This window comes from Bombyx mori, chromosome 13 (genome assembly GCF_030269925.1).
Source record: "Bombyx mori chromosome 13, ASM3026992v2".
Lineage (NCBI taxonomy): Eukaryota > Metazoa > Arthropoda > Insecta > Lepidoptera > Bombycidae > Bombyx > Bombyx mori.
Genome location: NC_085119.1, coordinates 13997860 through 14012685, shown reverse-complemented (window position 1 = coordinate 14012685; position 14826 = coordinate 13997860). Strand labels below are relative to the sequence as shown.

General features: G+C 35.0%; 1 protein-coding gene across 1 annotated transcript; it reads left to right on the top strand.

Annotated features, from left to right (window-relative positions):
* Positions 1-1017: 1017 nt before the first annotated feature.
* On the top strand, positions 1018-14524 carry LOC101739878 (protein SPT2 homolog). Its single transcript, XM_038014831.2, has 8 exons — positions 1018-1257; positions 1442-1835; positions 4082-4192; positions 6199-6483; positions 6581-7435; positions 9622-9742; positions 11342-11430; positions 12328-14524. Exons 1-8 carry the CDS (start codon positions 1201-1203, stop codon positions 12405-12407), a joined length of 1992 nt encoding a protein of 663 aa, XP_037870759.1. The 5' UTR covers positions 1018-1200; the 3' UTR covers positions 12408-14524.
* The last annotated feature ends 302 nt before the right edge of the window (positions 14525-14826 follow it).

Sequence of the window (14826 nt, the reverse complement as noted above, 5' to 3'; positions counted from 1 at the left end):
CAGACAAAAGAAGATTAATGCAGTATTTACAAGTAAAAGAAAATATTCGTACCACATCACCGAGTTACCGACCAAGTGACCAAGTATATATTAAAACACGCAATGATAAAATATGGGAACCAGCGGTAATTACATCCCGAAAACATAAATATTCATATATTGTTTCAACACCAGGAGGACTAGAAAAACGAAGACATGCTGATCGCATCAGGCCACGCGAGTCCTCCACCTCAGAAACCCCGAGGAATGAAAGGGCACATTCTTCTATGCTGGCGGCGACTGCTTCTCCAGACATTGGAATGGAAACAACAATTAGCGAAAGGCTAACTAAAAACAAGAATTTGGCAGCAGTACCATTACCTACACCGCAGTCGCCTACAAATGTACAAATTTCTCCAAATTCACCTTCACAGCATTCGCAGTTATACTCCTCACCTGCTCCGGTCTCCACTCCTGTGCCATTTGCTCCGCGTCGAAGTAATCGACGTATACAGGCACCCCGCCGTCTGATCAACGAGATGTAGATGGGGAGGAATGTTGTAACCTTCTTTTCTATATTCCATAATTTTGAAATATACTTCGAACACATTGTCATTTTTACCACCTATCATTATTATATTTTATGCTATGTCTTGAAAACATTGTTTTATTATATATCTGTTCAAAAATTGTACTCTAGAAAGAACATTTGGATAATCACCGTTTTCAATTTCAGTGACCCCCGCTTTGACGAAGTGCAGCCACGTGCCACCTCAACGAGGGCAACTTGTAAAAGATATGCCACTTTAAAAAAAAACTTTCTAAATAAATATTTGGGAACTGTATATTTTGGAGAACTCTTTTTTTGAAATCTAACAAAGGAATCATTTCTTACACAAAGGTCCTTGAACGTGGAAAATAATGAATGTGAAAATAATACAAATATGTTCACAAAATGTAATGAGCATCTTCATAATGCTAAGAAAGTGCAGACCTTTAATTTTTTTTTAAGCTTCTTTGAAGCTGGTCACATTGGTTTTATTACATGGAAATTAAAAGCTTGCAACTCTATTCAGTACGTTTCCAGAAAATGGCAGGATTGTGTGTCGAAGTTATATCTGACACGTATTTTGCGAAAAAGCGTAAATAGTTTCTGAAAATTTTGCTATGTTGCACTGTTTTTAACATTTCACTATTGAAGTTTAATATTGAAAAAAGAAAATGGACTTTCGCGAGACGCTTTTAGCTGCTCAGCGAAATCAACAACAAAAGTCATCCGTGAGTATTAATTAATAATATTTTGGAAAAAACCTTTTATCATCTTTTATAAGTAGTATACGTTTTTTAATTTTGCATTGAATGTTAGTATCTTATTATAGTTTTCACTACTATTAAAGATGACCTTGTTTAGATAATGTTAAGGATCTTTGTTAAATCTCGTAACATTGGAAAGTTTTTTCAGGATCATTTTTACTACAAGGCTCGTTTAGATCCTTTAAAAAAGGAACAGAGACAAAAAGAGAAACTTTCGGCTAACATACAGAAGTTTTTGGCGAAAAAAGATGAAGAAGAATATCAAAAGAAAATTGAGGCTCAGAAGAAAAAAGAAGAGCTTCTGGCCATGCGGGATCCTAAAGCGCTCCGCAAGATCCAGAAAACCTTAAAAGTCATCAAGTCTGCTAATAAATCAGTTATTGAGGATGTGGATAGAGAGAACACAGCTGTAACTCTCACTGGCCCTGAACAACCTGATCAAGATGACTATGGCTATGAGTCTCAGGCGGCTGCTGCCATTTATGCTAAGATGATGGAAAAGTACAGTAAGATACCTGAGGAACCAAAGTTTCCAAGTAGTTGTGAGTATCAAATTACGCTGCTATATATTTTTCAGCTTAGTGAGTAAAATCAATCGTAAAATGCTTTGTGTGCATTTGCAAATAGAAGTGTGATTTGTGACATTCGAAACGGTAAACAAATTTTGGTATTCAAAATTTAACACATAAAATGGTTTTCTTACATTACATGCATTTTGTCTATTTTTATTTCTATCTGTTACATGGTGATGATTGATCAGCTTCCAAAAACACTACTTGCATAAAATGTACTTGTCTGTGAAGATTACCAGAGCACATCTATATTACAAATTGAAAACCACCCCAGCACCCACAACAACAAAAGGTCAAGTCTCATTTGCATAGTATAATGGTTGTTCCATCCTATAAACGGGGATACATAATAATGCATCCTGGTGACTGCAAAGTAATAAATTTCCAGTTAAAATATGCAAGGTGCACAAAATATCAACATGCTTGGGCTCATAAGATGCCATAACACTGATTATAAAATGTATCTCAGTTTTTTTTTATTGCTTAGATGGGTGGACGAGCTCACAGCCCACCTGGTGTTAAGTGGTTACTGGAGCCCATAGACATCTACAACGTAGATGCGCCACCCACCTTGAGATATAAGTTCTAAGGTCTCAAGTATAGTTACAACGGCTGCCCCACCCTTCAAACCGAAACGCATTACTGCTTCACGGCAGAAATAGGCAGGGTGGTGGTACCCATCCGCGCGGACTCACAAGAGGTCCTACCACCAGTAATTACGCAAATTATAATTTTGCGGGTTTCATTTTTATTACACGATGTTATTCCTTCACCGTGGAAATCAATCGTAAACAATTGTTGAGTACATATTTCATTAGAAAAATTGGTACCCGCCTGAGATTCGAACACCGGTGCATCGCTCAACACGAATACATCGGACGTCTTATCCGTTAAGCCACGACGACTTCACTTTTTCTAGAAGGATACAGATAAATAATAGCTCAACTACTATCTCCTTGCAAACTCAAAATACTGATATAAATCAATCAACACACCAGAACTATCATCATATCATCTTACTGGTGGTAGGACCACTTGTGAGTCCACATGCGTAGGTACTACCATCGCTTATTTCTGCCATGAAGCAGTAATGCGTTTTGGTTTGAAGGGTGGGGCAGCCGTTGTAACTATACGGAGACTTTAGAACTCATATCTGGTGGGTGGCGGGATTTACATTATACAGGGTGGCCCATAAGTCCTTTGATATGAAAAAAAAATTATTAAAATAAAACTAATTACATTATGAATTAAATTTTTATTTACATAAAAAGCTTAAAAAACGGGAATTATTTTTTGAAAATAACATCTCCTAAATGTAATCCGTTGCGATCACGGCACTCTTGCAAACGACGTCTAAAATTGTCGATGACTGCGCGGCACGTCACTGCTGAAATGCTTGTCATTTCTCTGCGGATGTTTTCTTTTAGGGCCTCAATTGACCGCGGATTTGTGTCGTATACTTTAGCCTTAAGGTAGCCCCACAAAAAAAAATCCATCGGGGTCAGATCTGGACTACGTGGAGGCCAGGAAATGTCTCCTCTCTTAGAGATAACTTTGCCAGGAAAAAGTTGACGGATAACGGGCATAGCAGTGTTAGAGGTGTGAGAAGTGGCCCCATCCTGTTGAAACCACGTCCTGGCATTAAAGCCTGAAAAGTTTTGCAATTCTGGTATGAAAAACTCTTCGATCATAGCCACATATCGCTCCGACGTAACAGTAACTGCGCGCCCTCTGCCATCGCGAATAGACTGTGTCACTGTGTCTATGTTTTGTTCCGTTCGTGACGTCCTTGGGCGACCCAACCGCGGTTTATCTAACGTCGAACCGGTCTCCTCGAACTTAGCAACCCAGTTCTTAATCGTTTGAAGAGTTGGAGTGTCGTCAAAGCTGTGTAAACCTTTGTGTTCTCGAAATTTACGCCGCGCAACGGTTGCCGAATTGTCGTTTTTATAAAACTCGCGCACACAAAACGCACGGTCCTTCCGGTAAAACGCTCCATCGCGACTAAATTCCCAGAAACCGAAGTTACTCCCCCCGCTTCCCCTGCACCGCTCACGCGCGCCCTGTTCGTTTTATTCAAATTTTACTTTTCAAAGGACTTATGGGCCACCCTGTAGATGTCTATGGGCTCCAGTAACTACTTAACACCAGGTGGGCTGGAGCTCGTTTACCCACCTAAACAATAAATAAATAAATAAAAATATATACTTTTGCAGTGAAATCTGTGAAAAAAGATTTGAATGGTACAAGAGAAAGGGTCAAAAATGCTCTTCAGCATGAAGATGAACCAGTTCCTCATAAAAGGAGAAGGCGTACTGAAAATGGAGGTTAGTAAAGTTTTTATTTCTTGCGTATTAGGAAATTTTCAAAAGATTTTTTTGTGTAGATGGGTGAACGAGCTACTGTTAAGTGATTAACAGAGCCAACAGATATTACAATCTAAATGCTGCTACCCACCAAAGGACCTGATGTCTAAGTGACAATTGTATTGAATAATAATTATTGTTTATTGAAATCTAAAATATATAACATGGAACTAATTTCTTTAATCTTCAATTTAAGGAGTAAAAAATGTTAAATGAAATAAAAAATCTGTTTTCGTTTGACGTTTAACACATTTTTGTTCTATTTCAATGTTTCTATTAAATCACCACTAATTGAACTATTAGCTTATCTCCTACATATTATCCTACGGAATAGATAAATAAGGTTGGAAAGGCCTTTGCTCTAATTTTGTATTAGGACCAGAGTCGCCGCTTCATCCCCACTATTTTAATTTCTACACATACGCAAACTATGATTACAAATATTTCGCACACAACAAAAACACCCACACATAAATTTCAGGGCAGATATTCGTTCGCAAACTAGCACTAAATTCCCGTAGGCATACACACTCACACATGCAAAAAGGCAATAAAAATGTTCATACACGCTAGTGCTTGTTAAACCGATATTCTTTATCGATAAATTATCTGATGAATGAATGGGGAAAAATGAAACATGAAATAAATATTGAAAAAAAACGATTAAACTTTTATTAATTACAAATAACCACTATCCCTGGAATAAAACGTATTTGTTAAGCAGATGGCGCTTGCTATTAATTGCGAATGAATTTTTAAAACAAAGTGTAGCTTGATTTTTTTATGGTAAAATCATTTTCAGTAAAATGTTGAGAGCAAATAGTACTCGTCTTTGTCTCCAGTTTCCTCTACCTGTCACGTCAATCTATTGTTCCCTGGCGTTAGGTTCTTTAGGAAACCTAAAATTTATAATTTATTGCGTAAGTCAAATAGCATTTTACTTAGATTTTAATACGTCATAGACAATAAAGTAAATACCCGTAAATGAGAGGTCTACATGTCCCTTTATATTATACCTTCACATTAATTCAATGATAATAATTCAAAAATAATAATACATATTTATTTTACTCAAAATACGTCTCACTAAGAATATACTAGGTATCATTAATTAAATATAAAATAATACAAAAAATATCCATGTCAAATGTAAATATAGTCGAGAATTCTGTCGATGATTTTATTTCACCACATGGTCACCTTACTATCGACAAACTAGCGCCGTGCACTACGGCCCATCAGGGCAAAGGCCGAAATTTCAAAGATTGAAGTGTAGAGAGAACGCAATGCATGTAGTACGTTGGAAGCGGACTTGGTCATTGCGTTCATTAGGCGAGTACACATCGCGCAATGTATGTTATTTATAACTTGTTGCAATAATGTTGTTAATGTTTGGAATTTCATAATGCTCAGTATATTTTTATGTTTTAGACAAATAATATTGTAATTAAATGGTAATTTCGACTTACCGATCGAAAGATATACCTCCTCGCTCTATACTTGAGGTCTGAATTTTTGTTTTACAAGTTATAATTACACAACACGGCATTATAAAGCGGAGATCTGTTCGCCCAAGTAGTCCGAAGCGCACTAAACGCGATGAATGAAAGAATCGGTCGAGCTATGATTGTAGAAACATAACTGTGGTACGCTTGCCCCGCCTACATTACCATTCCAACGTTATTTATCTATTCCATGTATTATCCCACCATTTATTAATAGCTTGCTATTTGCATTTAAGTTAATATTTTAAAGGCCGGGGATTTTTTTGTTTCATAAATTAATTTTTATTGAGATTTAATGGACCACTAATTGCAAGCATTGATAGAATAATAGATTAAGAAGAGAATTCTCATTGGTATGATAGTAATTGTGTGTGATTGTATCCTTAAACTAGCTAAATTATTTTTTTCTGTAATGTGGTAGTTGTCTGTAGTTGTGTGTTAATATTGTAAATCGTGTTACAGAAAGAGAACCAAGTCCTCCTTCGAAACATGAAGTCGAAAAAAAGAAAGATGAGAAACCTAAAATAAGAAAACCTGCACCACCTCCTTTGGACTTTAACCAGCTGTTGAAAATTGCGGAACAAAAAAAGAGTGAACCTATTGAAATTAGTACTAAGAAACCTGTCCAAGAAGCTGAACCAGAGAGGCCAATGACCAAAAAACAAAAGAAAGAATATGAGGATGAGATGGCTCGAAGGCAACGTCGTTTAGAAAGATTAGAGGCTGAGAAACATGGTGGAAAGAAAGGTTAGTAAATATTTCAATGCTTTTATATAATCATCAGTTTTTTGAAGACCTTTCTGAATATGAATCTTTAAAATTTAACTAAAAATTATTGTTTCAGTTCAAAAAGAAGAAAAAGTAACTCATAAAGATGAAAAACCATCAGAGAGGGAGCGCAAGCCTGAGACTAGTGGAGGATTAGGTCGCATACCAAAAATCGGTGATAGAAATTCTAACAAAAACATAAACTCCAAACCAGTAGAAAGAGAAAAAAATGAAAGAACCATAAAAGATAAAGAGAAGCCTAAAGTAGACAAAGAAAAATCTGAACGGGAGAAGGAGAAATTGGAGAGAGAAAGATTAGAAAGGTTGAAAGCCGAAAGAGAAAGAATTGAAAGAGACATTGAAAGGCTTAATAAAGACAGAGAGAGATTAGAAAAGGCAAAGTCTAAGCTCGAAACTAAGCCAACAGAAAAAACAAAACCAATAGATAAAACTGCAGATAAAACTAAATTAAGCGAAAATGTAAAGAAAAATATTGATTTGAAAAGTCAGAATACATACAGGATAGATAAAAATTCCAATGAAAAGAAACCGAGTGCACTGAGCAGAAGTGGAGATGGTAAATACATGAATGGTCATGTTCAGGGTAAATCGGTGCCGAAACCTAAAGAACAAACTGTCCAAAAGAATGGTATAAATGGCAAAGTTCCATTAACTAAAAGTAAAGTTGGGGATAGTCGATCAGAAAATGGTAAACGTTTACCTGAAAAAGATTCAAAAAGGCCAGATGACAAGAGGTTGCAACCGAGTAGTACAAAAGTTCAAAATGGGCCGAGTAAGCCGAAAATCTCTAATAGTTTTGACTTCGACAAACATGTGAATTCATTAGGGAAGAATGGCGCTAGGAGACCGGACGGTACTCGGCAGTATCCACCGGGTGACGTTAGGAGAAAACCTCAGGGAAAACCTAAACGTAAGTTATTGATTTTACTATTAAATATAAATATTTTTATTAATTGAATTGAATAATAAATATACATATTTTAATAAATCACGCATGATCATCCAGTCCCAAATTCAGATTTCCTGTGTTATGGGTACCGGAGGCTGGCATACATACTTATAAACGTTTTTAATATATTCATATACAATGTGTCCATTTACAGACTAGCGATATTCTAGATACTTATAAAACAACTCTTTTAATATACAAATACAGCATAAACTTGGGTCCAACCCACATCCGTGTTAAATGGCAGCCATTTAAATTTTTTTAATGGAATTTCACTACATATGCACAAAAACATCATATCAGTAAAAGTTTGGGTTTCACTGCGATAAAAATATGCTTGTTCGACGGGCAATAATACTTTCTGTCATTTACATTATCAAGAACGTGTTTACTATCTACAAAATTTAGAAAAAAAATATGACCCTTAAAAAAAGAAAAAAATACGTAAATTAAAAAATGATTGCAAATTACTACAAAATCACTAGCCATAGCCCATTTAATGTTTTTACTAGATCGATAGCTTTTTATCTAACCTACAATACAACATTAAATTTACAACTACATGTCTATTACTTTAAGAGTTATTGTCATTTAAACATAGCTCCCGCTAATAGCAATAATAGTATTTCTACCCTTTTCTCGAATGGGATGCAGCGTATACCAGATGTCACCAAAGGCCTTTTGTGTTTGCGCATACGCAATGCTTATGTTGGTTTGTGTTCATTATTGGTTATTAGTAACAAATCTGGTCTGGATAGCCGATTTTCATGGGGTATTTTGCACAAAACTGTGCACAGTTACATATAGTTGAACGTTTTAGTCTCAAATTGAAATTGAGGAAAATTTAGGATGTAGCAACATTCTCCAATCTTTTTTTCTTTCCTGCCTATGTCGATAGCCTTGAGAGAGTATTTCAGCTTCTCCTTGACGTGTAGGCGGGAGTGTTGCTAACACTGGCCCTAGCAAGAGCAGTGCTAGGGCCAGTGAGAAGATCCGGCGAGAAACTCAGTAGGCTATGTCTATGGGTTAATTTACTTGTGCAAGCGATGGACTCAGCGAGGACGGTGACCGGTGCTTGTGGTACCTAAAAGCACCGTTAATAGATCGGGAGGATCCGTAATGACGTGTTTATTTCTTCTCCAAACAATTTTTCTTAAGAACATCTCTTAGATTGAAATTTACATGTATGTGCATATATATCTCTAAGGCTGTATTGTTTAAATTCAATACCTTACAATGACCAAATAAGTTAATCATATTTTATTTTCATGCCTATCGGAACTGGTCCTAATTTGAAAATGGTATGAGCTACTTTATCAATAATTCTCATTAGCTTTTCATTATAATTGTAAACGATAGTGACCTGGTTAACAGGGTAGTGAGAAATTCTGAACAGTTTATAAATATCTAATGCTATTAATTAACTACTGAAGATAATTTTTTTTCGTGTTAATTCAATTTCAACGCATCAAGAGGATTAAGGCCATAAATAATTATCTATAATGGATTGTGGTTTAATTCAAGAACAGTTTCAAAAATGTGTCATACTATGCCATCAGTTTAGGTACATAGTGCTTTTAGAAAACTTACAAAAAAAAACTGTTAAAGCTTACCAATTTATTTTATTAAAAATTCATACTATCACTGCTATTCATAACAGCATTGGAGACCACACATTCCCCGATAATTTTATTAAGCCTAGCTCAGCGCTTCTGGATTCCAAACAAGCAGTAATAATATTCACAGTATTCTGAGATCGCACCATAATTTAGAGAATATAACAAAAAGTCGATCAGACTTAAGACTGATTACGTTCTTTAAGGGGTTATCGCATCGAAGAATTCAAGAGGGGCAGTAAACAATGGTGACATGTAACAATTTAATTATAATCTTGTTAATAAGTAATGAGTATGCGTCGGGACCAAATTAAACTTTAATGTTATTGTATGCGACTCGAATAGGGACCTTTAGGAACAATCCTGTAATCATATCAAAGGTATTTATTATACAATAAATTAAAAGAAGTATTTATATCACAAAGTTGATCGTTTTTTTTTTGTAACCGAGTTCCATTAGTAGCTTACCATATTCTGAATATTTTCATGGACATTATATGTACCATTAATTTTTATTTATTTATCCCACAGGTCGTACTCTAGATTCGGATTCGGAATACGATTCAGAACTTGACGACTTCATTGACGATGGAGACGAACAAATGGACTATTCTAAACACATCAAGGAGATTTTCGGCTACGATAAGTCCAAGTAAGTGTATATTTTTATCAACCTCTAGTATAGGCGAAATTTTGTTATGTCATCATTCGGACGAAATAGTCACATGTTCATTGGGTCATCTTGAAGCTTTTTTTTCCCTACCTATGCTAATAACCTGGAGAGGCTATATCAGCGTTACCCTAGCGTGTAGATGAGCGCACGGGGCTCAAACCGGAAGTGTTGCTAACACTGGCCCTGGCAAGAGCAGTGCTTCGCAGAATCTACTACCGGATCGGAAACGCGACCCACTGAGAAAATTCGGTGAGAAACTCAGTAGGCTGTCTATGGGTTAATTCGCTCGTCGAGCCTTTCGTCGCAAGCGACGGGTTCGACGAGGACGGTGACCGGTGCTTGTGGTACCTAAAAGCACCGTTAATGGATCGGGAGGATCCATAATGACAACTTGAAGCATTATTTTTTCGAAGCTTCCATAGTATAATATCAATATAATGTTGAGTAATGTCGTTAATATACAAGCCATTCTCGATATACTTTGAAAGGCACGTCAAGTGTATAGGTAAGGTAGTAGATTGTATTGTGTTAGAGCTCTGGTAGAAATTTTCACTCCAGATCCAATGTACTGCATGTACTAATAAGTAAATTGATACTAATATGCACGTATACGCTTATATACGCACGTATGCTTAATGCGCGCAAAGCGGCAGTTTTCTAGCTCTTTATTTATACATATAATTTTATATATTTGATTGTATATATGGATGGATGTACGAGCACATGGTTTACCTGGCGTTAAATGATTAACGTAGCTCATAGAAACATCAGATCGAAGTCCGACTAGTTAGTATAAGCTTCATACTAGAAATAGACACAGCCCACTGAGTTTCTCACCGGATCTTCTCAGTAGATCGCGTTTCCGATCCGGTGGTAGATTCTGCGAAACACTGCTCTTGCTAGAATCAGTGCTAGCAATACTTCCGGTTTGAGCCCCGTGAGGTCACCTACACGTCAAGGCGAAGCTGACATAGCCTCTCAAAGCTATCAGCATAGGTAGGAAAAAAAGTTTAAGCAGATTGCAGCAGTCCTATCTGTCCTGGTTCACATTCCATTGCCACTAGTCGAGGAGACCGAGATTCTTTCGCACACTGGACGTTTTTTACACAAAATATTGAATATTTTAGGTCCCCCGGTAGTCGAAATTCGACTATAATTAATTGAAATTATAAGTTTGTACACTAATATGGTTCTATTGTCAAATACTATTATAATTCTTTAATCACAGATCTCGCCAAGACTACACGTTAGACAAAAATGTTGAAGACAAACAATATTTGATCTATTCTCAATTTGACAACAGACTTTAAGCAATAAGAATAGTTTGACAATAAACAAATAGTAAGCATGCGTGTGTGTGTGTCAGATACATAGGTAGTGTGTGTAATGTTTTTTTATCGATTTAATGTATTTTTATTGCATAATTTAAAAAAAATTAATATTCTGCACTCCTTCTTTATATTCTCTAGAAGTGTGAGAAATTTCAAACTCCTCCGTCCGCGCAATTTTCGTAAAAAGGGGTACAAAGTTTTTGCTTCACGTAATAATATAATAATGCTGACTGTATGCTTTCGTCAGGTACCGAGATATGGATGACGACGATGATCCGATGATGGAGTCTAGTTTCGCACGACAACAACGCGAGGAGTACATCAGCAAAAAAATTGGTAAGAGTCAAACTTTTTTTTTGTTTACCTAATCGCCGTTAGCGTCAAGGGGCTATTCCAGCTCCGTGCGACTTGGCGAGCTCGCGGCGCTCCAACTGATGAAATGAACCAATTCACTATTTAGTTTAAACGTTTTAAAAATACTTTTGGAAGCGAAGTAGTGCACCTAGCTGTGACGACTTCCAACACGATGACATTGTGAATCACGATCGAAATAAACGAACAATCATAGTTAAATAATGCTCTACGACTCTAATGTTTGTTTTCAATATGAACTCATCGATATGATAAGGCGCATTTTTGCTCGGCAAATATTCACTGTTTTCCCTATGTATTTTAATAGACTGTATCGTTGAGTGGTATAGGGTATGAATGCCAAAGTTTGTGCCATTGCGTTCCGATTTCATGGGTGACACTATGTTATACAATTGAGACTTCGACCGCAAGCCTCAAAGCGGGAGGTCGCATTCGCATTTTCATCGGCTTCAATAGTCTTGTCTATTTATTTAGAGCATTATGCTCACTTTACTTACAATGTAATATCATTTTAATAATTTTCACACAAAACTACCCACTGCGTGATGAAAGTAAGCTTTAATATATAACTGTTCATAGGAACTTATTTATGTAGATAAATAAAATATATGGATAAAAAAAATAGAACGAATTTCCTTATTATAAAAATATTAATTGTAAGTTCTATTCGTGGTATAAAGAAAATAATTATTCGGGTATACATTTTTTATTATGATTTTTTTATTGATAAAAATAAATATTATAAAGATCTTACGTTACGTACGTTTTTTCCCATTAGGGTACCCCTCCGCATCGTCCCATAAGGAACTTCGTTCCAAAAATAATATTACCAGTTTTAATGAATTTCTAAATGCTTCTCAGGAATAATGGAAGACTTAGAAGACATGAGATTGGAGGCGATGCAGAAAAAGAAAAAGAAACGGCGTATTAGTGACGATTGAACTTGTATCGAAAGATCCGAAAGCTTATAAGGACTAACAAGCAACGCTCACTATGGAACATTATGTGCAATGCCATTGCGAATTACGTTTTTGTGTACTTGTATATTTTTAATTAGCATGTATAATGTATATAATTATCAAATATATAAGTTTCGCAACACCCACTGAAACTGTAAGTATTTCGTATATTGAAGAATATATTATACACTCTATAGAGTGATGTTATCGATTTTTTTTTGTAATGAAAATTTATCGATATTGTGAATCAGTCGAAATGCATTGTTTGGTATTTTGAGTTTAGCATAAAAAACATCAAGCTGGCTATTGATTTGACGATTCTGCAAAATGATTTAATAAATATCAATAAATTGTTCACAATTGTCGCTTAAGGCAAGGTTAAGGCATTCTAAAGTTGATGTAGATTGTTTGAATGCAGATGAAATCGATTTTCGATTACTTTAAGTTTCTCATATAAATTACGTTATATTTATTTTGGTAAGTTACATTTTGAATAAATTGGTAAAAAAAATATATTCATAAATATATTTATTGATATAACAATCGTATTACCTAATGCTATATCGATTGGTTATGTAATCAAATTTATTTTAATTGTGTTTACTTATTTACCACAAAGCTTCATAATAAATAACTTTTGTTTATCTTCACTTCATACAACTTGTGGTAAGAATGTTACTAGCATGTAATAACTTGTAATATTTAAAAAAGGGTTGACAAAAACAAAAAACAAAAAAAAAATGACATGGCAATTGATATAAGTAAAAGTGACAATTTAAATTTAAGACATGATAATTGATTTATTTTAATATAAATAAGGCGTATATTGTATGATGTGTATGGCAAGACATTTTAAAGTGTTGCATAATAGATAATAGTACAGTTGTATTTGTATACAGCGGGTTGCAAATTTGTAATATAGCTAATAATATAATTGATGAAAGATGACATCTGTGGAGATGTTGGGCGAGTCCTGCTAAGCCTAGTCGATATTGTGGTTAGGTTAGAGTATACTGTTATAATGATAATAATAGTACATTTTCAAAGAATAACACACATGGTCACCTGGCCCCAAACAAAGAATCCGTGTGCTACAGAAACCCGAGACTGATATACAATATTTATACCTTTATATATACATATATAGATACCAAAAACCCAGATAACTAGCAAACAAAATTAATCGTCCACTTAACCACTTTATGCCTGATGTGGGAATCGAACCAATCATCTGCTCAGCAATCTCTTTACTATTTTTACTATTTTTTGTTATATAACATACTTGTACTTAATTTTGTATGTCATAAAACACATACAGTTAAATTTCTCCGTTATAACACACACACACATATATATATATATATATATAAATAAGTGCTATTAAAGTGTGTTTTTCTCATCAATGTAAATAATATAATCATTTAGTTGTAAAATTGACATAGAACTGATCAGTATCAATTTATGAAACAGTTATTACCGGATTTGATCTCTGTTGAATTTTCAAATTGAAACTTAGAATAATATTCGTTATTTATTTAAGAGCATTTTAGTTACGTTTTGATTACATAATAATATATAGTTGGTTCACTTTTTGTGCACGTATAGAGACCCAACTATATAAACCATTAAAAAACCGAAATTCGCATTATGTATTATATCTTCCTTATTTAAGCCTAAAACAGTCTTCTACTAAACAGGATAAATATCTTTAGTAACTTCATATTTCGTGGACCCGTTAGCAGTATAAAAATGGATACGGTTTTTGGACTGCGTTACCAATTGTTTCGATTTTGCGAACGGTACCAATGTACCCAGTGTATCCTAATCTTTTACGGCATACATTTTTCCTATAGCAAAAACGTCATTGTAGTTGATAAAAGTTGTAGTAGTAAAAAATGTTGTTGATAAAAATATACGTGTGCCTAAGTACGGTTCGCATGATAACCGTAACATATTCAATGTAACAAAGTGCCCAATTGTTATACTGTAAAATAATATTAAAATTGTCGATATTGTTAAAAATATTTTGTAATCTTGTAATAGCTTAATGTGAGAAAGAAAGATTTGTATTGTATAATAAAGGATGAGTATTTTGAGCAGATCTTTTTTTTTAATGTAGATTAAAAATTGGTCAAAACGGCGGGATTTAATAGATAAAACTCGGTATACTTGTGTCAAGTAATGCGACTACACCAGTTTTCGAATCCGAATTTCGAAGGCAGGCGCTAACTTTTCCAATGAAATGCGTAGTTATAACATGTACACGAGACCTCCACGATTAACGTCGAGGAAAAACACAAATCAAACACACAAAATTTTGTGTTATTACCGGTGGTAAGGTGTCTGGCTCGCAAGCACTTAGTAGCTACCCTGTCCATCTAGTGAAGCAGTAATACATTTA